General features: G+C 43.3%; 1 protein-coding gene across 1 annotated transcript; it reads right to left on the bottom strand.

Moving 5' to 3' along the window:
- Positions 1 to 1,119: 1,119 nt before the first annotated feature.
- On the bottom strand, positions 1,120 to 25,422 carry LOC122659644 (CASP-like protein 2C1). Its single transcript, XM_043854740.1, has 4 exons — positions 25,385 to 25,422; positions 7,191 to 7,347; positions 6,905 to 7,043; positions 1,120 to 1,413 (listed from the first exon to the last, which is right to left on the bottom strand). Exons 2-4 carry the CDS (start codon positions 7,343 to 7,345, stop codon positions 1,162 to 1,164), a joined length of 546 nt encoding a protein of 181 aa, XP_043710675.1. The 5' UTR covers positions 7,346 to 7,347; positions 25,385 to 25,422; the 3' UTR covers positions 1,120 to 1,161.
- Positions 25,423 to 26,430: the final 1,008 nt, after the last annotated feature.

Below are 26,430 nucleotides of genomic sequence, written 5' to 3'. Positions count from 1 at the left end.
ATGTGCTTGTGTCCACCGTGAGTGAAAGTGAATGAATGGATCCTTGATTCGGAACTGTGTGAGCCAGATGGACCATATCAGTTGGACCATGTCATGAAGAGGACACTCAATGTTACCACTTAAGTATACTCCCTAGGATCAAGGATGATGCGGTCTCACAAAACATGACTAGGAAAGTGGTTTAGAATAGTTGGATTGACATGAGGGCTTAGGGAAAACTATTCGACAGTACACCTTTGTTTTGATACTCATTGCCCAAGCGACGTGTCGTATTCGTTCTTTGATACTATCAGGAGTACATTACATGCTTGGGCTAGCATTGCTCCTCATGAGAGATTGAGAGTATTGAATCCGATGTAGTTGGATCTTTTGTGGATTTCGAGATTATTTGTGACTGATGTGCTATGTTTGGTTTGATGGAAGTTTGATATAGCATTTCTACCCTTTGTTTTATCTCATTAGGTTGCACGCTCTATTTCTTGTATAAGGAGATACATGTAGAAGAGGCTTGGATGAATGATTGAGGATACTCACCTTGTGTGAACGAGTGGGAGATGTAACGATATTACGTTTAACCCAATATGAATGCCCAAAAGGGGGCCGTTGGAGGGCCCACCCATTAGGGTTGGGAAACCTAGGCGGTTCCCCCTTTTTATTGAAGCACTTGTGCGCTAGAGGTAGTACACGCGGCTCTTTCTTACACTCTCTCCCTCTTCTGGTTTGCACTCTCTTTCCTCTTGTGTGTGGGGGGTATCTCCATGGACATCCATCGTAGTCCTTGAATTTGGGGTGTGGAGTTCTTGTTAAAGGAAACCTCACGAGATTCCCACGGAGTTGTTCGAAAAGATGTTTTGATTGAAAGCTTAAACGTTGGGCTCATAATCTCATATTCGGGATCCTCACACTACATATTTACAGATTCCATCCAACTAAAAATACTAAGAGAATGATTTGGAATTGTCCAATATAGCGAGTAGGATCAGGTCAACTGATTTTAATCAGAACTGATCCGATTCTTGAATCTTGAAACCATGTTAAGACGGAAGGAAAATCTCTAACTCAGTGGAGAAAAAGAGATAAGCTAAGAAGCATACAATAAAGTGTTTAAAAAGTCAGTCCTTTTCAGTAACAGAGAAGGAATTATTAATGACAATTAAACCATCATCGGCCTTTAAGGATTAGGAAATGATTATGTGAGTAGAGCCTGAACAGATTGAAAGCTGAGATTGAAGTTATCAGAACCATAACGAGCAAGGATGCAACTCCACAGAAGAGGGCACCGCCGATCTGGTAGCAGAATCTTGTGTATTTGTCGCACAGCTTTGTCCACTCCAAGTGACTCTCTCCGGTGATGGCCAGAACAGCAGCCTGAGTTGAGGCTGAGAGTATTCCAAAGCTAACATATGTCACCATCTGTTGGCAACATTTGCAAAATTGAAGTAATTAACTTAAGTTTGACTCTACAGTTGCAAAATTGAAGTAATTGACTAAGTTTTTTTCAATGTTGCAAAGCTAATTTGGATTATAAGTTAAATTAGTAATAATTTTTGTTGTATTGATACACTTTTCCATTGTGGGTTCTGAACGTGTTGTGAATTTGGATCCTCTGCTGCCTCTGCCCGTGCAACTTCACACAGGCAGAGTGAAATGACCGTTCTACCCACTGCCTGAGCACCCTACCTGGGTGAGGTCCATGTGGGGTCCACGCCGTGCTTGAGTGAGACTGCATGCTGGCTGCATGGGCAGGCGGCAGTAGAGGATCCCGATACATGTGTTTGTCACAATATAACTTTTACTTTATTTTATTCTAATTAATTTTAAAAAGTAAAGGTAAAATAAAAAGTGTTAGTCCGCATAACTCTTGTGCCAACAACTTTGTTTGCTTGCAAAGTGAATTAAAGGGAAAAGAATTGGAAATTTTCAAATCTTTAAATGAAATTTTTATAATCATTACTCAGTGTGAGTGTATCATTAACTCTAAATTATTTTATATTTGATTATTAGATTTCATTTTATTTTGCATCCAAATCATTTTAGTTTAAAAAATAAAAAATAAAAATTATAGGAAAAGAACAGTACCTGATTGTGCGTAGCGCGTAGCTCCTATGCCTAGACATAGAGCCACGTGAATTATTGTTGCACCCCCATGGAAAGGTGGAAATCCTTGAGGGTGCGATGGTCATTTAGCATGGCCCTTAATCTAGGCATAGGAGCCGCGTGCCGCACACAACAAGGTAGCGTTCTCTTTACCTAAAAATTATATGTAAAATATATCATTACTAAATATGATAAGAAATTTAAGTAGTTTTTATAATCACATGGGGGTAATGATTAGAGAAGTTTTTTCTTTATGTTTGAAAATCTTCATTTCCCATTAATCTACATTGCAACTAATAGTAAGTATAGGGGCATACAAAACTATTGTCTCGCTTCCCATGAAATAAATCACATCTATGTTGATGTCCTTGCATGTATTCTCATTGACTCCGTATTGGTGCAGATGCTACACGATCAGATAATGATCATATGCCCAAAACAGAATAGGGTGATTGGGTTCTAAACAATCATTTGCGATTGAAGGTTCAACGCAAATCATTGCCATTAATGGATCATTTTCTAATGGTCCCATAAGATTCAAACGCACTTTAGCCCACCTAGTACATACCTAGTGTGTCTTCATCATGGGTCGTTATCTCGGGATTAGATCGGATCGGATCGGTTGATTTGCCTGGATTGGATCAGTATTGGTCAAGGCTAATCCTAAATATTGATTGATCCGATACTAATCCACTGGCCCAATCCAAGAGTGCAAAAAGTAATAAAAACCGATTTTTATTAAAACAAATAAAAATAATTCTGTCCGACTAGACTTATTCAGGCAATCCGAATCGGTATCAGCCAAGACCGATTACGATCTGATTTCAATACCTTAAACCATGGGTCTTGATATATTAGTGGCTATTTGATCTAGGGTACGAAGATAGGAGGAGCTTCAACCTAAAGACACATAATACGACATACTAGGCCTTACGTCTACTTGATGCCGACGGTCCATTGCTTGAATGGTCCTTATCATCAATCTGATTGAGTCTCTATCAACTGTTCAAACGCCTAAGAGTGACCCACTTAAAGGCTTAGTCATAACCCTAATTTATCATGGATGAGTGTCAGGGGTGTCAATTGGTCAGGCTCGGTCGGATTTAGCCGGGTCTCACGGTGCTTAAAACCTATACCGCGATCGCTTATTTATATAATTGAGTCGGGCCTGGATGGACTTGGTCGGATTCGGGTTATAATCGAATAATATAATCAGGCCTTACAGTAGAACCGGACTATGGGCCTGTTTAAATCTAAACGGGCTTTAAATGGTGCAACATAATTATAATTCCCAAAAAAAAACTGTTGTTGTGATATCAATTTCATACAAATTTATCATAAAATATATATATATATATATATATATATATATATATATCATAAAAATCAGACCAGTAATAACAAGGAATCGAATTCAACATTGAAACCCATAAAAGAAATCCTACTCAAAGTAGACTCTATCGAGTGCCCAACAGAATCTAAAATTGAAGATAGATTATGAAAGAAAAAATTTTCAATTGAATAATCCTGTGGACAGAATTGAAATAAACATCACCAATCCATCAAAATCAAACAGTCCTAGTAAGATTTGTATGTTGTGATTAATCCATAAATTCTGAAATTGAAACACTGAATCTGATAGGAGACAAGATCTGACACAGCCATACATGGGAGACCGGAAGAGAGAAGGGGAGGGGAAGTTTACAAGGTAAAGGATCGGGTTAGGTCGGATTGTAACTGGGTAGGCTAGGTTGGGCCTGGAATCAGTTGTCCGATCAAACACCTGACGAGCTAAGATCCCATAGCAGGACTGCCCGATTACTAAATGTGTCACAAAAAAGGCAAAAAAAAAGGTTACCAGAAACCTCACACAAGGCCATCCAAAAATATCATTACAAAAAAAGTGTATGTAGAAGTACTTGTAAGTCTATACCCCAAATCCATAGGGTTCACACTTCATAATATCTTTTTCCTACTAGTAAGGTTCCATCTCGAGGGTTTTTTAATTTGATGGCCTTGTTTTAATTCAAATCTCTATTGTAAGTTATAACAACCATTCAATGAGAATGGTTCAGGTTCTCGTACAAGAATGGTTATCGTATGTCAATGCAGCAAAGATGGAATTCAAGGGAGTGACTGGATTCCATATGTGTGGCATCTTTCTTGCGAGAATGGTTCTCGTGCGAGAATCTGATTCAGCCTCCCATTCAAAGTTAGTGCAGATGATTACGGTGAAAAGAACACAAGTATACCACAGCTAATTTGAGTTACCTAATATCTTGAATTGAAGTCTCCATTTTGTTTTATGGAAGTACCTGGGCTTTTGTTTTGGAGTTCAGATTCTCTACACGTATGTTCACCTTAATGTACACTTCATGTGCCAATGCTGTCCCTTTTGTTTCCATAAATACCTCATCTTCACCCTTTAAATGGTAGAAAATGGATGGGAGTTGGCACCCAAAGTATACATATGCAGGTGAATGTACGTGCAGAGGATCTCAACCATGGTTCATAATCTCGAATCGGATCAACCGATATCGGTCGGATCGGATTGGTATCGGTCGAGGCCGATCCCGAGATAAGACCGATATGGCAAGGTCTAACTGGATCGTTCCTTCGATCGACAACTCGGTTACTAGAGTTTTTTTTTTTGGATTTTTTCAAAGTTTTGAAGCTTTTTTTTTTTTATTATATTATCTTGATCGATACTAATTGATACCAACCAATATTGATCTATCCGATCCAGATAATATTGGCCGATTTGATTCTGAGATCACAACACCCACCAACTCTGACCGATACATGACCCGATCCATAAAAAATAATGATTTTGGGGGTTTTTTTGACTCATCCTGACCAATTTGTACCGATCCAAAAAAGTTTTGACCATGACCGATACCGAGTTCGATACCTGGATTTTGAACCTTGATCTCAGCTCCGTTTTTTTGTGGTGAATTCCAGCTGCCAGGAGTATATGCAAAGTACATTGAATAATTTCTCATAAAAAAAACTTGGCCTAGGAAAATATTTACCTTCATAGCGCAATTCTTTTCTTTTTCCAAATCAATCTCAAAAGTAAGTGCGCGTTTGCCATTTTTTAATGAAAAAAGTGGCAATTTAAAAAAAAGAAAAGTTAATTTTAAATTTAATTTAATAATATAAAATCATTCATCGCATATATTAATATTAATGTTTAATTAATAAAATATGAGCTGACCCACAATCTATATGTATATTTGTCGTTTTTTGGTACAGTATTTTTCAAATCTAAATGTTTAATAAGACTCGTACAATTTTGTTTTTTGCTGGTAATTTTGACCGCCTTGTTGGAATTCTACACCATTTTAAACATGTGGTACCAAACAGTTTTTTTGCCATCGACATTATAACTATGGTCTGGATTCTAGAGTTAGTTGAAAAATTAGTTGGTGCAATAAATAATAAATAACTTCTTTTGATTAAGAGATATCGAAAGTCAATTCTCAAGATGGGGGCAATGTATTTAAGGTTGGGCAATAAGTTGGAGGGAGCAAACATAAGGTCATTTTCATTTAAATGGATCATGAGGCATGACTAGACGAGAGACGAAAGCAACCCTTTACCAGATTATTGAAAAGCAAATACTACCATAAAACGCCATAATTAGATGATTTGATTAGTAATGACTATTTCTCTTTTATTTATTTATTTATTTACTTATTTCTTTATTATTATTATTGTTTTTGTCTTTGTGATGTTTGATTAAGGTAATTTGATAGTTCCAAGCCAAAGATTAATTTTCAGTGAATACTTGATGGCTTTATTAATTGGATTAATATTCTTGTTCTAACAGTCTAATATGCACTTAGTACTACTAGCAAAGACAAGATTTAAGCAGCGTTTGATATGTATTTTTGGAATGCATTCTAAATCGATTTCGCACTCTCGGATAATAAAAATAGTTGTTTTTATCGCTTGAGAATACGAAATCAAACTAGAATGCATTCTAGGTCAATTCTCATTCTTGGATGATAAAAATAGTTGTTTTTATTGCTCGAGAATATGAAATCAACTTATAATGCATTCCAAGAATGCTTACCAAACACAACCTTAGTTTGCAGGAAAAACCTAGTTATCAAGTCATCCGAAACCAAACCTTCGTATATCTTTTTGATATTTTTTAGCAGAAGTATGATGAGGATTATGAATTAGTGGCACTTATAATGTCCCGACTTAACGGTTATGATTTAATGGCATTAGAATGTAGGGTTTGGTTTAGAGGTGGTAAAAAAATTAGGGCAAGAGACCATTGCATAGTTGCGTAGCATCTGCACCAGTGGTCATCAACATGGATCAAATTTTTTATTTTATGAGAGGCAATAAAATGAATTCCTATGGTAACTATACATCTTACGGTATCGCAAGTTTTCCAGGGACTTAATATCTAGTACATCTGATATTGTAAAAAGTACGATATAGTTTCTTGAAATGCTTCTAAAAGTCATCCACGTTGAGGTTGTACATTTTACTCTTTTAGTCTAAGGTAGAACGGAATTTATGAGAGAGATAGAAAAAAAAATAAACAAAGAGCAACTATGTTGATTTTGCATTCTGGGACAATAAAATAACTATTTTTATCACATTTTACTCTAGGGTAGAACGGAATTTGTGAGAGAGAAAAAAAAAAAAAAACAAAGAGCAACCATGTTGATTTTGCATTCTCGGACAATAAAATAACTATTTTTATCATCCGAGAGTGCAAAACTGACTTGAAATACATTCCAAGAATGCATACCAAACACTGAGTGAGAGAGAGAGAGAGAGATACCTGATCTAACAAGAAAGAAAGCCAAGTCAGATTGGTGGAAGAGCCAACAGTTTTTCCTCCAACCGAAGCAAGGATTAAGCATTTGCTTAATTGAAGGAGATGGAAGCCAGCAACTGCAAAATCCACTGTAACCAATATCCTACAAAACAATACAAAAATAATTAGCACCATTAGAAGTTGGAAGTTGGAACCCATCATGGATCAAACAAGCTAGGAATCCGGATCTAAAACAGAGAGAGAGAGAGAGAGAGAGAGAGAGAGAGAGAGAGAGAGAGAGAGAACTCACACTAGTGCCTTTATGTCCTTATAAGTTGCTTTCCTCTCGGATATAAAGATCAGCTTCGTTTCTGTGTCTAATCTAACCAGAACAGCTGTTAGTACTAAGAACACAATAGCAAAGAACCTTAGAGAACCTTCTGCTTTCAATAGCCTATTTTCCATCTCTCTCTCTCTCTCTCTCTTTCTGGGTGGGTGTGTGCACACGAGAGGTAAAGAGAATTTGTTTTGTAGGTCAGGCAGCTCAGCATCAACTACATATATAAAATGCAAGGGTTCTCCCCCAAGAATTTTTAGGAAACCTTGGCTGTCCGGAGAACTTTTTCCAATATATGAATTAACGAAAAGAAACTTAAATATATTAACTGGCTGTCATGTTTCCACGGCATATTAGATGCAATCATTTAATGCCAACAGTAAACCGTCAGTGGCCAAAACTGATTTATGCATTTACGTGTGCAAGACGGAGAGAGAGAGAGAGAAATGGATTTCCTCCAACCGTGGGGGAGCTGGAAGGTCCAGTCCCTCTCAACGACAGCAAAAATAGGGGTGGGCTGGTCATTTCACAGGTGGGTTCCAAATGAGACCCACCTGTGAAATGACAAACCCACCTGGTCAAGAGTAAATAGGGAGAATATCTCCGTCTCTCTCTCTCTCTCTCTGGCCTTCCAAGGGCCTTATACCATTCCAGAAGAATTTAGAAGTAATATTGAAAATTGTGAATACCAGAACATAACAAGGTAAAGAGTCTAGATCAAAGGGTTTCTTGGCTCTGTTCATTTAATATAGGTGGGTACGTATAGGTGGGTACGTAGTTGGCATTGTGAGAAGGAAAGAACACCATGCATGAATGCTACCACTTCAATGCCCCCACGTACAATATATAGGATCCATGCCAGATATATATGGTTTTTGTTTTTTCTTTTGCCTTATCAAGTATAGTATGTGTTGGGTCATATAATATGTAGGAAAATACTTTTATACGGCGGTTTGGTCCATTATTTTGAGCCACATGTGGATAGCTAGATAATAATGCAATTTTGGCCTGATCAGATACAGTCTTGTAGTTCTTTATTCTCACATGGAAAATGGTCTAAACTCTTACTAGTTTATATATACTTGTGGGGAGAGTCAATAACACACTCTAGCAGGTGTGTAACCCAATACGGGAACCAAAAAAAATACACCAATGGGGAGAAAGCTACAACTCTTTGAGGTTGTACTGAAACACTTAGTGGTTTCAATAGGTTCAATTTGACTCTTCAATGATGCAATGTAACTTTTCAAGGTTACAAAGTAGAACACTTCAAGGTTCTGATAAACAACTCAACGGTTGAATAAACTAAATTCAATTGCATTCTTCACTAAGCTTAATGCCCAAAGAAGTTAAATATAAATAAAAAACCTAAATCTCAACCTCTACCCCTAAAGATCCTATGGTTGAGATTATACAGAAGCTGACAAGAAAAATTGCAAAAATCAAGCCAAGTAACCCTAATTGATATTGGGATCCTTGGCACATAAGATAACTTAAATAAAATAGAGAAAATAAAGGGGAAAGGGGATTGTTAGAGGTCAAGGGAATTCTCTCCTCAAATCGTTCCAAAGTGGGGAACTCTCAAATCCGTGTAAGTGTGCTTCATGCCAAAGTAAACTTCTTTCCTAATAAATAAGATTGAGAAGATTATCTCAATCTCTAACTCTCCAAATTGGTAGTACTTGATATTAGCTTCCAAAAAATTGCAAAACCTTCTTTATGTGCTCTTCCTTAATAGCTTCCTTAAAAATAGGAAAGTGACTAGCAAAATCTCCTAACAGCTAGTTGTGTTCACACTGGCAGATTTATTGATGAGGTGGCATGCATGAAGAGGCGACTGATTGTGTTCATACTTCTAAATTAAATTTTGGTTGTTGATGTAGCCTTGCCGAACTAGGCCTACATCATTCCCTCTAGGTTGAGAAAGAGTTTGTCCTCGAACTGTTGTTCGACCAATGGTGCTTGTTGTCCACTAGGATCAAACGGGAACAAAATGAAATCACCCTTGGTGTTGTTGATCATGCAAAGATACTCCCAGATCTCTGGAACACAAATGTGATTCCATTTTCTCACATAAAATTTATTGAACAAAACTTTCTTTGAACATGCAACCAAATTTGGTCTATTTCTATTGTTGACGACTTGAAGAAATTGACATTCAAATGGAAGGAATATTCATCACCTCCAAAAATGGGTCAACATACACACTAATAGTGTTAATGCATTAGATCACTTGACTGTGCACTTCTGGGTAATATGAGTTGAGTGTAGCTACTTCATCGTGATAAAGGTAGAAATCTTGTTGTGCTTTTGAAACCACTGTGTTCATCGCTGTACTCATCCTAGTACTTATAAAAACTTGGGGGTTTACTCAAATCACCTGAATAATGATTTGCTCATCTACAACATTATTCATTGTCGTCTGAAATTCATCTCATGTAATGACATCTTCCACGGGAGTTGTACGATCACATCTCCGCCTGGGCACCATCACAGCCTATCTCTCTCCTCCAAAGCTCTGATACCTAATGATGCAGCCTCGTTGGAAGCTATGGATTGGGAGAGTCAATAACACACTTTACCAGGTGTATAACTACATAACACGAACACAAGAACAAAAAAAACGCAAAGGACAAAAAGCTACAACTCTTGGAGGTTGTAGTGAAACTCTCTCGGATTTCAAGGAATTTAACGCGACTCTTCAAGGACACAAGAAAATTGCAACTCTTAAAGGATGCAATGTAACTTTCCAGGGTTAAATGGTAGAAAACTTTAAGGTTCCAATAAACAATTCAATGGTTAAATTCTAAATTCAACTTCATTCTTCACTAAGCTTAGTGCCAAAAGAAGTTACATATAAATAACAAACCTAAATCTCAACCTCTACCGCTAAAGATCCTACACTTGAGATTAAACAGAAGTTGACAAGAAAAATTATAAAAATCTAGTCAGGTAACCCTAATCGATATTGAGATCCTTGGCACATAAAATAACTTAAAATAAAATAGAAAAAATAAAAGGGAAAGGGGATTGTTGAAGAATTCGGTTAAGGGGAATTCTCTCCTCATATCATTCAGATGTGGGAAACTCTCAAAATCGTGTAAGTATGCTTCATTCCAAAGTAAAGAAAAACCTTCCATGCATGCTCTTCCTTAATAGCTTCCTTAAAAGTAGGAAAGTGGCTAGCAAAATCTCCTAACGGCTGGTTGTGTTCACATTAGAAGATTTATTGATGAGGTGGCATGCACTAAAGATATACCAAGTATGACCTCGAATAGAGCCTATTGGAGGGCAAGGATCCATGTAGCAGACCCATTTAGCTGAGATTCTCCTGTTATGCTGGGTTGGGCTTCTTTCCTTTTAATGTCTTTCATCTTTCATATTGCATCTTTCATTTGTCAGTTTTCATTTTCCATTTCTCTTCTCTTTCCACATTCCTCTTTTTCCATCTTTTTTATTTCGCTAGAACTCAATTTTCCTTTGTTTTGTTTGGATCCATGTAGCCGACCCCATTAAGTTGGGATAAGGCTGAGTTTGTTGTTGTTGTCGCATGCACTAAAGAGGCGGCTGGTTGTGTTCACACTGGAAGATTTTTTTATGAGGTGGCATGCACTAAAAAGATGGCTGGTTGTTTCACACTTCTAAACCAAATTTCGGTTGCTGATGTGGCCTTGCTAAATTGAGCCTACATCATAAGGTTTCTAAGGGAGAAGTATCCCTAGTTGGGTCTAGGATGCTTTTCACAGAAATAACGTTGGCTTCAGTCTTTGTTTCATGAACTTGGTATTCCTTTGTCTTAACCACCGATCCTGTGCTGTGACACCATTGGTGCTACTTATCTGTATGCCAATCCGATGTTTCATGCTCGCACCAAAGCATGTTTAGATTAATTTTCACTTTGTGCAGGACAAGGTTTCCAAGCGTGAATTATCAATTCAGTTCATCTCCATTTTCGATCAAGTAGTTGACATCGTGACCAAGGGTCTTCTACACACTTTCAATTTTTATAGGACAAGCTGAAGATTCGGTGCCCCGAATATCATCTTGAGGTGTATCAACCATATATGTAGATCCCATCTTAGAATAGGAATCCTTATCTAGTTACCATCTTAGACTAGGGACTTACTATCTCCAACAGTGTTTTTATTCTTGTATATCTCTATCTCGTATAACAAGTAGGGAATTCTTTTTTTTTTTTTAGAACAGGAGGTATCCTGTCACGCCCTCATCTCAATGTAAGATATTTTGCCACATAGGGGTATGACTGGGATAATCACTCATCATCCCAACACCTACCAGGATCACAGATACAGTGTCCCGAGCCATAGTCCACCCTGTCATCTCATTATGATGACAGAAAGGAACGTATCAATTGGAATAAACCGTTCCCATTACAGAGTTAGCGGAACCGAAATTAAATTAAATTATGTAAAATTATAGAGCATCGGTTCTCTAATGATAACACATAGTACAATAATAATGTTCGTAACCATTCAATCTCTCCTAATAATTAAACATACAGTTTATACATGATTGTGGAATAAATATAGAAATTAAATAATAATTAATTACCCCATGGGCACCACACTCTTGGGTATACATCTACATCCAAGTCACAGTCACCGGCTCCACTTGATACGCATCCAATGGTGCTTGTCAAGAGGTTATCTGCATATAGACTAAAAAGGGGTTGTACAACGGGGTTAGCTACACTAGCTAGTGAGATAGCAAAGGGGAATGCACATACACCACACAACCATTATCAAGCAGAATGATGCATCCTAATGTTAGATTCATTTTTCACCTTGCACACAAATTCTATCTGTCAAGTATCAGCTACTGTGATAACTCGGGAGACACTGAGAATCACTTATCCTATCGCTCTAGCGAAACCTCAATTATCACGAGGGGATCTACGCCAGTAGAAGCCATCATGATCACCCAGTGACAGACCTCGATAGCCATCACTACCCCTGACCTGGCCTCTCCCGCCTCCACAGCCATCAGGTGCTCAGACTATCCAACACATAAACTCCTGTTGGCAAGGGTCGTAGCATAAGGGAGCAAGCATCCTAACGATAGATATACTATATGCAAGTCCTATCGTCCCGAGAGGTATTCTGGGTGCATCAACGTCCCATTCCATCTACTACCCGGGTACCAGCACGACACATCACATACAGTTTAGGATGACATATAGCAATTTTCATAATTTAATAAACTGGGGTTCCGGCACCGGCACACCCTGCATTATAGCTCGATACAATGGTGAACATACTATCACATTCATAATAGTTCACATCTGGATAATAATGCAATGCGCACAATGCTTATAATTATATCATAGCATGCTTAAAATTTTATATTTTTATATATATATATACAAACCCTATATATATATACAAACCCAACAAAGTCACCCAGAACCTACTCACCGAACTCGGATGTCACCCGGCGTGATTGACATGAATCTCCCCGAGCATCGGGTGCCATCCGGCTTGGTTTACATGAATCTCACTGGTGCACCAGCTTAGACATACAAAAGAAATCATTAAAGCATGCATAGAAGGGTCCCATGCTAGGCCCCTAAGGTTAAAATCAAATTTTAACCAAAACAACACGAGCGGACTCACGGATGGTTTTAGCAGAGATGAGTCCATCCCTGACTCCGTTCAGGCCAAAAGGTAAAAATAGAGCAAGCGGACCCATGAGCAGAACATCTTACTTGGATCCGATCGTGCATCCGTTCGACACCTGAGGCACACCAGAAAAGGAGCGGATCAATCGATGGATGTGCTTCTTGGGTCCGCCCCTGCATCCGTTCGATCCCTGAGACATGCCCGAGAGCAACTGGCCTCGGGCGGCTGCAACAAACTTAAGTCCATTCGTTCATTCGTTTAGGTCATTTCACAGGGTTTACACTAGGCGGGCTGACGGGCGGTACCACGATTGGTGGATTCGATCGTGCGTCCGTCGGCAATCCAATTCGAGATTTCAAAGGGCTTTTGCTCCAGCTTGAAGCTTGGAGCTCCCTTGGCTCTCAAAGACATGGGAGGGGTGTCTAAGCTTTCCTAGGGTCACTAGAACCTAGGTTTAACACATGGATCCAAGATCACACAAGGATTGGTCTCAATTTGGTCCAAGGGTGGGGTTTCAAAGTCCAAAACCATAGGTGAGCAACAATGGCTGCCAAGCAGCTCATGGGAACTGTTGCTAAAGCTAGGTCAACACCTTTAGAGCTCCCAATTAGGGCCAAGCATCACCTTGAGTCCCAAATGGAACCCTAGGTTAGCTCAAGCTCAAGGGAATCTACATAAAGGAAATAAGAAAGAGAAGTGTCAAGGGTTTGGGGTCTTACCTTCAATGGAGGCAGCAAGGACAAGGCTAGGTGAGCCCCCTTGACCTTCTCCCTTCCTTTCCATCTCTTCTCCTTCACCTTCTTCTTCTCCCTATGTCCAATCAGCAAGAGGAGGAGATGTGGGGCAGCCAGCCATTTTGGCATAGCTCCCATCTTCTTCCCTTCCCCTCTCATTCCTCTCCCACTTCTACTTCTTCCCTTTCCTTCCTCTTCCTCCACGGTTTGTCTTGGAGGGGGAGAGATAAGTGAATGGGAGGAATTTCTTATCTTTAAGGGGTAGAAGGGGCTTTATAGGTTGTGTTTGGTTAGGGGTCCTTAGAATACGTTTTAATCGCTTAGGTTTTAAATGGGTTTAATTTGAGTCTTAGGGCATGTTTGGTTTTAGTTATGACCATTGGGCCCATTAGGTAATGTTTGGGGTGCATCCTAAGTCCATAGGACTTAATTGTCCTCTAAGGTTTGTTTGATTTAGGTTAGGGTATATAAAACCCATTATTTCTTTAAGTTTGGCCTTGTGGGCCCACTTTCATGGCCCACTCACCTAACTAATGGTAAGGGTAGGGGTCCACATGGCCCAGAGGTCAAATTATAGTGTCCGAGACATGGGTATGTGAGTTCCACAGGAAAAATTACCAAAAGGGCAAGTAACAGCACGGACGGATCCTCGAGTGGATTTAGTTCGAGTGAGTCTGTTCGTGACTCCGGTGCTGCTGTTAAGGCCCAAACTTCAAGGAAAGTTGCGTGGCTTTAACCCACACTTTCAGGCCTTCAAGGGGATAGTTATAATAATATTTTAAGTCTGAGGTCACAGGTGTTGGCTAGTGCCACAGTGGCATTGCCTTTGGTAAAGGGCTGAACTGTCCCCAACCTTATTAAAAATTTTGTCCCCGAAATTTGAGGCAACCCGGTCTTAAGGGTGAGGGTTTGTTGAACAACAAGATCTCTCATTACCCAATACTTGGTTTGGGTCAAAGGTCGGGTCAAGGTGAGGCAGTACCTACATGACATCGCAAGTCAGCTTTTACCATTTTTTTCTCCTTATAGGGTCACATCACCACAGGGGTGTGGTTCATAATAACCCTGACTATAATAAATTTAGAGCCGGTGGTCGTAATATACCAGTAGGCCAGAGGGGTATCACTTGATCTGGAAAACCTAGGGAACTTTCTGTTCCAGGTGGCTTAGTTTAATGTGTAAAGCACTATTCTAACATTTACTACTCTGGTCACTCTTGGGTTATAGGGCTTAACCTGCCCAATCCCCAACATAGGGTTCACATTCTGAATGCTTTCACTTCTGGTTATCTCATTACCTTACCCAACTTTAGAATGATTTGGAATATTGATGGAATCTCCTATTGTTCACTCCCAGTACGGAGGGAACGCATTTGGCGACCCATTACTCCATTCATATCTGTTGTTGGAGAAGGTCTTGTTACATCCTTCAGTTTCGGCCTTCAAAACCTTTAAACCTACCACACAATTATTCCATAGGGAAAAGTCCGTTATGGTCCCCTTTCGAGAGCCAAACAACCTCTAATTGTTTTGGTCGAAGCCAATTCATTTTAATAAGTTTTAACAATTAACCTACCCAGACATGGTTAAATTCATTAATTATTATCCTGTGATCAACAAGACTAAGGGTCCGGCTCAACTAAGTAATCACAGTAAGGCTAAGGTAAAATTATACTCGTAGTACCAGAGAATTACTCTAGTCACACAAGTCTAAGGTCCTGAGGGGCGTATATATATATATATATATATATACATATATTTCACACTAAGACATAGGCAAGATTTCAAGAATTACATTCATATTCCTATGGATATAGCTGTCGTCTAGGTCAATCCACAAGAACAAAAGTCCTCGAGTACGGTTTGCAAAGTCATTTTGGAGGGTCAACTCACGGTGTAGGACTCCCTCTATAGGTGTAAACAAGGTTTGGATGAACCAAGTAAAGTTCAAATAGAGTCGTCACTAGCTTAATAGTGTTATAAATGACCTCCAACACACGCGGCCTTTTATGGCTCATGCAAATAAACTAGTCCAAGCCAGTCTATTACTCTCCTTTCTTAATACCTACCTATAGGTTTAAGCTTCCTATCCATAAGGTTTGGGTCCTTCAAATCACAGGGTCTGAGGATCTCCATCCCCAAGAGTAACTCTCCTCCCTTTTAGGTAAGAGGGGAGTCACGATGGTCATCAATGCCTGCCATCTCTTATTGGTTGGCGTAGTTAGGTACAAGTCCTTTCCCCTTTCAGTTCAAAGTATTAACTAGACTTAGGTGGGCCCCACAAATGGGTCACGCAACTGGGGTGTCCAAATCTAGGGTATAGGCATATAATCAACACATATGGGTGTGGTCAGAAGGTCTCCAACCAATCACAGATCGCCAAGTGGCATGACCTAGAAAAGTGGGCCAAGACAGAGTCAGAGAAGCACCATCCACCAACACCCATTAGCGCTGCCACCCTTGGGCGCCAACCCCCTTGGGGGAGTGGACCTCCCTGGGTGCCAACCCCCTTGGGCACGGTTCCCTTCTCCGAACACGTCATCCCCAGGCATGGCTTCCCCGGACATGTCATCCCCAGGGCACAGTCTCCCTCCAACACGGCAATCATCACCACCATCAATAAGACACGGATCGCATCACCAAGGACTTTAGGCCACCGCCTATCAAGTCACGTAGTCTGAACGGACTCATTTACTAGGTACCTCATCTACCACGTAGATGAGGTCTATCCACCAAGGATGCCAAGTCTATCAAGGACACTACTTCTTATAGGAAAACAACTACCAGGTCTACCATGACACCACGTCTCACGGGAAGACAACCTATCAAGGAGGAGCCCTGCTACTCAAGGACTCTATCACCCACGGTAAACACTCTACATCAACTTGGACTCTCCACCCCGCCATACACTGCTATAAAAGGTAAGGTACACAACCCCATAGGGGACATCTTAACTCATATTGAATACTACTATTCATCTATTTGCTCAGAGAGATCTAACTTTGGCATCGGAGAATCCTAGGCCAAAACCACACCAGTCCTCCTTTATCACCCCAGGGTCTTTTGCAGGTTACGACACTCAAAGGACCGTTAAGTGATTTCTTGACACAACAAATTGGCGCCGTCTGTGGGAACGACGCTAGCTATTACCTTTACTAGCTTGTTTCCATATTTGATCAACCATGGCATGCAGGAAGACTGCTCACTCTGCCAACAATGCCTCGAGGGAGGGGAACGGATCACCTCCTCCAGAGAGCTCACGTCGCAAAGCCATAGACCATGTCTCTCACGAGAGGGAGGTCCTAGAGAGCCAATAGGTTGGGGGAGTCAACCTTAACCCTGAAGTAGCCGTTGAAGGCGACATGGAACCAGTACTTGATCCCAATGCACCAGCGACTATAGGTCAAATCAACGACCTGCAGCGTCAGATCCTCGATGACCAACGACTCTTCCGTGAATATCTAAGGCAGAAAGCGGTCACCCATCGTCGTAGGCAAGAGCAGAGGTGAGAGCAAAGCCCTGGGAGATCACCTCCCAGGGGTGATAGATCCGAAGGGCACACTAGGCAGCAAAGGAATCCCTCCCAACATCCAAGGAGAACGTTGGACCTCCTAGCACGGTCAGACCGAGGAAGAACACCATCACACCGATCCGGGGTACCTAACCCTAACGGGTCCATTTGGAGGTCGGTGTTTGATGGTCGACTAGAAGGAAGTCATGTACCAGAGCGAAGCCAGACTTACCGTGAAGGAAGCCGCTTGCGATCAAGATAAGATTCATCTCGACGTGACCCTTCACCATCTCACCAACAGTTGAGACGGGAAGGGACTTCCAAGAGAGGACGCGAATGAGCTCGCAGTGAACGACTAGCAAGGCATGGGGAACAAGCATGGGGTGAAGAGTTAGACAAGAGACTCCAAGAGTTGGACGAGAAACTGGAAGGGTTGAAGAAGCAAACTAAGGGTGAGACACACTCAATCCCTGGACAACACCCCTTCTCAGAAGAGATCATGTCAGCCTCATAGCCATCCAGGTTCAGGTTACCTGCCTTTGAACTCTACAGTGGTACCACTGACCCTAATGACCATATCAACTACTTTAATGGCATGATGACTCTATACGGTGGATCGGACGTGGTATCCTGTCGAGCATTCCCTGCATCCCTTAAGGGCACAGCAAATTCATGGTTCTCCCGACTGCGACCATGGTCGATTGGATCGTTTGCAGAGCTATGCGAACAGTTTGTGACCCACTTTCAGAGCAGCGTCAAGCAGAAGAAGACCATGATCAACTTGCTGAACGTGATCCAAAACCATGGGGAGTCTCTTAGGGAGTATGTTAGCAGGTTCACTAAAGAATCCCTGGAGGTCCGCGACCTAGATGACCAGACCCAGCAAGCCGCCCTAGTGGGGGGCATCAGAGACATGGAACTAATCAAGAACTTGGCACGTCATAAGACCAAGACCATGAAAGAGCTCCTGCAGCGATGTAACCAGTTTGCCAACATGGCTGAATAGTACAGTCACGAACGAAGGTAATTGAAGGCAAAACCCAAGACAACAAGAGGTCAGCACCAGATGACCACAAAGATAATAAAAGATCGAGGACTGAGCGGTGACAAGAGAAAGGTGATCGACCACCCAGAAGGGGTGACCATCGATTAGAAAGAAGTGAGAGGGCAAGCAACCTCGAGTTCACACCCATTAACAACACTAGGTCACAGATCCTCATGCAGGTACAAGACCGTGACCTACTCAAATGGCCACGACCTATGCTAGCAGGACCTGAGAAGTGCAACACTAACAGGTATTGTCTCTTCCACAAGGACTACGGGCATGACACGAAGGAATGCTACCAACTGAAGAGAGAAATAGAGAACCTTGTGAAAGCCAGAAGCCTAGACAAGTACGTGATGGGAAGGTGCAATGGTCATTCAGGCCAATGAGATCGAGATCGAGGTCGAGATCGGGAGAGAGAAGAACCCAAGAGAGAAGAAAGGAGAGCGGATTGAGATAGAGAAAGAGACCACACTGACGAGAGAAGAGATGCAGCAGAACCAAGTGGCACCAAGGGAGCCCCCATCCTCACCATACTTGGAGGACTGGGGCAAGAGTCAACAAGGAAAGCCAAAGCTTATGCTAGGTTCGTGGGAGTAGCAGAGAAGCCAAGCAAAATAGCAAAGACCGAGATGGTGATCTCCTTCTCGGATGCAGAATTGGAAGGCGCAAGCTTTCCGCATGAGGACGCCCTAGTAGTGCAAGTGGAGATAGCCAACCGCCCAGTACATAGGGTACTGATAGACACAGGGGCATCCGTGGATGTACTCTCACTGGAAGCCTACCGCCAATTTGGGTTCGAAGACGACCAGCTCAAGCCAGAGGCTACCTACCTCCATGGATTCTCGGGCGCCACAGCCCCCATTAGAGGCACTATAGAGCTATCCGTCACCTTTCGGGAACACCCTCGATAGGTGACCATCATGGTAAACTTCATGGTCGCCAGGTCCGTGGTGTCATTCAATGGCCTCCTAGGACGACCATCCCTGACAGCCCTTAGGGGCGTCATATCTCCAATCCACCTGAAGCTAAAGTTCCCCACTAACAATGGAGTGGGTGAAGTACGAGGCGATTAGAAGAAAGCCAGAGAATGCTATGCCACCTACGTAAAGAAGAACAATGGCAACACACGAGGGATGGCACTGTGCATAGACAATCTGGTCAGTGACCAGAGAGTTGAATTGACAGAGAAGAGAGTAAGACCAGTCGAGGACCTAGTTCCATGGCCACTCAGCAAGGATGACCCTTCCAAGGTCGTACAGGTTGGCTCACTATTGAGCAACAAGCAGAAAGAAGAATTGGGACACCTCCTGCAGGAAAACATGGACTTCTTCGCATGGTCGACCACAGACATGCCCGGCATACCCAAATCCATAGCAGAGCACAGACTACATCTAGACCCAACCAGGAAGCCCGTCCAGCAGAAGAGAAGGAATTTCACCCTCGACCGACAGGCAGCCATCAAAGAAGAGGTCAAGAAGTTGAGCCGAGCAAGGTTCATCAGAGAAGAAAATTTCCCTACCTTGCTCGCAAACGTGGTCATGGTACCCAAGCTTAACGGGAAATGGAGGATGTGCGTCGACTACACCAACTTGAATAAGGCATGTCCCAAGGATGAGTACTCACTCCTCAGGATCGACCTGTTAATCGATGCAACTGCAGGACATGAGATGCTGAGTTTTATGGATGCCTACTCCGGCTACAACCAGATCCTCATACATGAGGATGACGAGCCCAACACCGCCTTCCGAACAAACAAGGAGAACTACTGCTACCATGTCATGCCATTCGGACTGAAGAATGCAGGGGCCACCTACCAAAGAATGGTCAACAAGATGTTCGAGCACCAGATCAGACGCAACATGGAGGTATACGTGGATGACATGTTCGTGAAAAGTGTCCAAGCTCATCAACACCTGGAAGAGGTGTTCACCGTACTGAGAAGGAACCAGATGAAACTCAACCCAGCAAAGTGTGCTTTCGGAGTGACATCCAAAAAATTCCTAGGGTTCATGGTCTCAGTATGGGGAATAGAAGCCAACCCCTCCAAGATTAAGACCATCTAGGAGATGGCACCCCCGCAGATAGTCAGGGAAGTACAGAGGTTGAATGGAAGGATCACCGCCCTATCAAGGTTCGTGTCACAGTCCAGAGACAAGAGTCTACCATTCTTCAAGATGCTGAAGAACCTCCAAAGTCCAAAAGACTTTGCATGGACTAAGGAGTGTCAGAGGGCGTTTGAAGAGTTGAAGCTATACCTAGAGAACCCACCATTGCTTGGGCGTCTAGAGCCCAATGAAGAATTGAAAGTCTACCTGGCAGCGACTCCCATCGCGGTGAGCGCGGTACTGCTAAAAGAAGAGGGTAAAATGCAAAGACCCATCTACTATGTAAGCCATGTTTTAATTGATGCAGAGACTAGGTACACAAGAATAGAGAAGGTCGCATATGCACTGGTGATTGCGGCAAGGAAGCTCAGACCATATTTTCAGGCCCATACCATCACGGTCCTCACCAATCTCCCACTAAAGAAGGTGTTGCACAAGCCAGACGTCTCCGGACGATTGATTGCTTGGGCGGTCGAGTTGAGTGAGCATGACATCAAATTTCAACCCAGGACAGCCATCAAAGGCCAAGCTCTGGTGGACTTCGTCGTTGAGTGCACTCTACTAGAGACAGAAGTACAAGAATCGGAAGAGCAGTATCGAGGGTTGTGGGAGATGTTCGTGGACGGTTCAAGCAATGCCACGGGATGTGGAGCTAGTTTCATGCTTACCAGCCCTGAAGGATTTCGGATACAGTATGCTCTCCGGTTCACCTTCCCAGCATCTAACAATGAAGCAGAGTACAAGGCACTACTGGCTGGACTCCGGGTGGCAAAAGCCATTCAAGTCACACACTTATCCATCTGGAGTGACTCCCAGCTTGTATTGAACCAAGTGAACGGCGAAAATGAGGCGAAAGATGAGCGCATGGCATCATACCTAGCACGTGCTCGGGAATTGATCGGGCAGTTTGTGAAGTTCGAGATGGTTCGAGTACCCAGGATCAAGAATGCCATCGTAGATGCACTGCCTAGGCTAGTCAACTACGAACTCAAGAACCTAGCCAGTGCAGTGTACGTGGAAATATTACATGAGCCAATATACCAAGAGAAGCTGGTCAATGAGATCAAGGAAGGGCCTAGCTGGATGGACCCTATACTTAACTACCTATAGAACGATGTCTTACCAGAAGATAAGGTTGAGGCAAGAAAGATAAGGATGAGAGCTGTAAAGTACACCATCCTGGACGGAGTACTATATAAGAGGGGGGCCACAGCACCACTGCTTTAGTGCCTAGGACCCAAAGGAGCACAATATGCCTTGGTAGAAGTACATGAAGGCATCTGCGAAAGGCACATGGGAGGAAGAGCACTAGCCTACAAGATCCTCCATCAAGGACTCCACTGGCTAAGAATGCAAGAGGAAGCCATCCAATATGTCAAAGCATGCGAGTAATGTCAATTGTTTGCCCCAGTACCCCATCTACCCGCCACCAAGCTGACATCAATAATCAACCCCATTTCCTTTGCCATGTGGGGGGTGGACATCCTAGGAGACTTCACAGTAGCATCAGGTAACCGCAAGTACTTGGTGGTCACCATAGACTACTTCACCAAATGGGTAGAAGCCAAGCCACTAGCCAAGATCATAGAGAACGAGATGGAGAAATTCATCCGTGACGACATCATCTACACGTTTGGGGTACCAAAGGTCATAGTCTCTGACAATGGGAAGCAGTTCAACAACCCCAAATTCAGAACTTTCTGTCAGAGTTACAACATTGACTATCGGTCCGTCTCGGTAGCATACCCGCAGGCCAATGGTCAGGTGGAGGTGACAAATCGTACCTTACTAGATGGAATAAAGAAAAGACTAGAAGGAGCCAAAGGAAAATGGGTAGAAGAATTGTCAAGCGTACTATGGGCATACTGTACCATAGTAAGGACGCCCACAGGAGAAAGCCCATTCCGCCTGGTGTATGGCACAGAAGCACTAGCACCAGTAGAGGTCCTCGCCATATCCCATAGAGTACTACACTTCAATGAAAGAACATACATAGATGGACTGTGGGAAAACCTAGACTTCCTAGATGAGGAGCACGAGAACGCATTGCTCAGGAACATGGCCTATCAGCAACGAACAGCCAAATACTACAATGCAAGGGTATGTGAAAGGTTGTTCCATCAGGGAGACCTAGTCCTAAGAAGGGCAAGTGCATCACAACCAAGAAAAGAAGGGAAGTTATCGGCAAACTGGGAAGGACCCTATATAGTTTCCAAGCAGATATGTCCAAGGACCTACCGCCTAAAAACTCCTGGGGGGCAAGAAGGTAGACCGCACTTGGAACTCAAAACACCTGAAAAGGTATTACCAATAAAAGCAATACCAGTAGAAGCATTGACAATAGAAGCGACAACAACAATAGCAGTCAAGTAGAAGCAGTAGTGAAAATACGTGTCTTCTTCTACTACTTAATTGAATCACCGCCACGACATCAAGGCAGTCCGCCACCATCGAGGCTTTAAGCCTAAGGCAGTCCGCCACCACTGAGGCTTTATGCCTAAGGCACTCCGCCACCATCGAGGCTTTAAGCCTAAGGCAGTCTGCCACCACTGAGGCTTTATGTCTAAGGCAGTCCGCCACCATCGAGGCTTTAAGCCTAAAGCAGTCCACCACCACTGAGGCTTTATGCCTAAGGCAGTCCGCCACCATCGAGGCTTTAAGCCTAAGGCAGTCCGCCACCACTGAGGTTTTATGCCTAAGGCAATCCGCCACCATCGAGGCTTTAAGCCTAAGGCAGTCCGCCACCACTGAGGCTTTATGCCTAAGGCAGTCCGCCACCACCGAGGCCTCATGCCTAAGGCACCATGCCACACCCGAGGCGTTATGCAACCAAGGTCCATGGACCACCCAACCAAGACATCCCTATGGACCGCCAACTACATGGGGTTGCCCAGATGCGAGAACCATCAAAGCAATAAGGATCAAATGCATGTCATATCAACATCACCAGAAAGTTGTTATCCAAAAGTTCTCATCCAAAAAGTTCTCATCCATGAACTCAACATCCAAAAGGAACATCTATAAACTCATGGAGCATCTGATGGAGGGGCGACATCTGACCCAGCAGGGGACATCATATCGGCCTCAGCGGGGCGAGCAACACTCTCCTCTGGCAAGACTACACCCTCCTCTGTCACCACAGCACCATCGTCAAGAGAGACACGAGCCCTAGCAGTAGTCGTAGGTAACAATGTAGTGACCTCCAGGAACCCCAAGAAGTCATAATCAGGGGTCTTTTCCAGAACGTTAACCGCCAAGTCTGAGGAAGTCAAGACGCTAGGGTCACAAACAGAGATAGAAGCTCTAGAGGCCCTATGACCCTACTAGGGGCGGAGTCTCCAGAAACCTCCTCCTCCCCATCGCTAGCAACAGGGGAGGGCAGAGGGGAAGTATCTGCAGGGGAAGATGACCCCGAAGAAGACTCCTCAATAGATCCAACCCCGACTGAGGTTGGATCAGAATCATCAGACGAAGACATGAAAAGACAACGAAGGGAACTGATCACTTACTCAAAGAGATGATCTCCCAAAACCAAGCAACCAGGAAGAAGAAGACCCACTTGCTACCATCAATGCAGGGTCAATCAATCAAAAAAAAAAAAAGAATGTAGGTGCTACATGAAAAGGCAAGAAAGGAAGAACAGTACTCACCAAGGACGTCGACTGAAGCCGAGTAGGCGTGGACAGCAATCAGATCAGGGGCACAGACCGCCTACAGGTGCGATCCTGGGCATGAATCGCCTACAGGAGCACATCGACCGAACAGATGGGCTGTGGACCGCCTACAGGCGCCAATCGACCAAGTAGAAGGGCACGGACCGCCTAAGGGCGTGGATCGACCAAGAAAATGGGTGCGGACACCTATGGGCGCAGACCGCCTACAAGCGCGGATCGCTAGTAGGCGCAGACCGAAGGGACCAAGCGCAGGCCAAAGGGACCAGGCGCGGACCGCCTATGGGAGTGGACCGAATGCACTAGGCGTAAATTAACAGCAGGCCAGGCGCGGACCACCCACTGGGCGGGAACCGAATGCACTGGGTGTGGGTCAACAAGCACACCCTCGGGCGCCGATCGGATCATGACCGTGGACCCCTCACAAGACGTGCTGTGAACAATAGGCACAAACCGATCGAGCAAGGATAGATGCCATAAAGTGAACTATAGCACGCAAGTGCAAGCCACAAGTAGCACAAATGGGCTAAAGCCAAAGACACCAAGACATGCATGCCATGAAGCAAACCAAGTCTAGAGGCAAGGCTAGAAGAGTCAAGCAAGCAAGTGGAAGACACTACTCCCCATGTGACCCAAGAACAAGAACAGGGGGGGCATAATGAATAGTGACAAAACTTAAAGCCAAGCAAAAGTAGAAGAAGCAAAAAGCAAAAAGTGGAAAAGCAAGAGAGAGAAGAAGAGAAATAAAAGCAAAAAGGGTAAAAAGAAAAAAGAGACAAAAAGATGGGGAAGGAGGGGTTAGAACCTATAACCTCTCCCTCACCAAGTTATTCACAGGCACACCTTCAGAGAAGAAATTATTCGCAGGGAGCCCCATAGTTGATATAAGGAGATGGAGGATACTCTCTTGAGCACTCCGTTCCAAGAGAGTGGGGGGCAAATGATAAACCCAAAATCCCCCCAACCAATCAGAGATCGCCATGTGGCATGACCCAGAAAAGTGGGCCAAGACAGAGTCAGAGAAGCACCATCCACCAACACCCATGGGCGAGGCCACCCTTGGGCACCAACCCCCTTGGGGGCGTGGACCTCCTTGGGCTCCAACCCCCTTGGGCACGAATCCCTTCTCCGAACACGTCATCCCCGGGCATGGCTTCCCCGAACACGTCATCCTCGGGGCACAGTCTCCCTCCAACACGGCAGTCATCACCGCCATCAACAAGACACAGATCACATCACCAAGGACTCTAGGCCACCACCTATCGAGTCACGTAGTCTGAACGGACTCATTTACTAGGAACCTCATCTACCACGTAGATGAGGTCTATCCACCAAGGATGCCAAGTCTATCAAGGACACTACTTCTTACAGGAAGACAACTACCAGGTCTACCGTGACACCACGTCTCACGGGAAGACAACCTATCAAGGAGGAGCCCTGCTACTCAAGGACTCTATCACCCACGGCAAACACTCTACATCAACTGGGACTCTCCACCCTGCCATACACTGCTATAAAAGGCAAGATACACAACCCCATAGGGGACATCTTAACTCATATTGAATACTACTATTCATCTATTTGCTTAGAGAGATCTAACTTAGGCATCAGAGAGTCCTAGGCCCAAACCACACCGATCCTCCTTTGTCACCCCAGGGTCTTTTGCAGGTTACGGCACTCGAAGGACCACTGAGCGATTTCTTGACCCAACACTGGGCTCAAAATACTAAAAGAATTCGGGCGGACTCACGAGCGGTATTAGTACTTTGGTTCCGTTTGTGGTTCCTTCGCAAGATAGGGAGAGCGAACTATCAAGTGGATGCGGAACGTGAATCTATTCGTTTGTCCGTTCTCAGAATGTCAAACAGCCGAGGGAATTTGAATCGAATGGACCTACGGATGGACTCATGGATGTGGATCCATTGGTTGATCCAGTCAGTTTTAAATAATAAATTTTTTAAATCTGTGCGGGGCGGATTGGCGAGCGAAGTCACGATAAGTGAATCCATTCGTTCGTCCATTTGCAGAAATTAACAAAAACAGAACCGTGAGTTTAAAACTCACTTTTGGCTCCAAGAAGAAACATAACCGCAAGGGGAAGAAAGGCTCTATCAGATCTCCTTGGGTGGATTTCTTGTAATTTTAAGCCTCAAAGTTCAATACTCAATTGATCAAGGCAAGATTCCTCTTCTCTTTTCTCCTTTCCATTCTCCTTTTTCTTCCCATTGTAAGATTTTCCTTGTGTCTTTTCATCTTCTCTTTCCCTTCTTCTTGGACTTGTGGTGAATCATTCCAAGTGTGATCATGTCTTGATTTTGTTTGCACTTTCATGGTCATGTACACCAAGTTCATGCCAAAATCGATTTAGGCTAAGGCTTTTGGATTTGAATCAAGCCCCAGCGATCAATGACACCAGAGGGGTGGCTCCCTACTTGCTTATTGTATCCCTTGCTAATTTTCAAAGTTTTCACAAGCATTTTAGAGATTGTTTACTATGTTTAGTTAA

The sequence above is a fragment of the Telopea speciosissima genome, chromosome 4 (genome assembly GCF_018873765.1).
Source record: "Telopea speciosissima isolate NSW1024214 ecotype Mountain lineage chromosome 4, Tspe_v1, whole genome shotgun sequence".
NCBI classification, from domain to species: Eukaryota; Viridiplantae; Streptophyta; class Magnoliopsida; order Proteales; family Proteaceae; genus Telopea; species Telopea speciosissima.
The sequence above is the reverse complement of the archived record's forward strand: the minus strand, read 5'-3'. Positions and strand labels throughout refer to the sequence as shown.

Excerpts from the sequence above, each read along its gene's own strand:
- LOC122659644 (XM_043854740.1), bottom strand. The coding sequence starts at position 7,345 with ATGGAAAATAGGCTATTGAAAGCAGAAGGTTCTCTAAGGTTCTTTGCT. Across the intron at positions 7,044-7,190 it reads AAGGACATAAAGGCACTAGT|GATATTGGTTACAGTGGATT; the intron begins GTGAGTTCTCTC and ends ATTGTTTTGTAG. Across the intron at positions 1,414-6,904 it reads TTTCTTTCTTGTTAGATCAG|ATGGTGACATATGTTAGCTT; the intron begins GTATCTCTCTCT and ends TGTTGCCAACAG.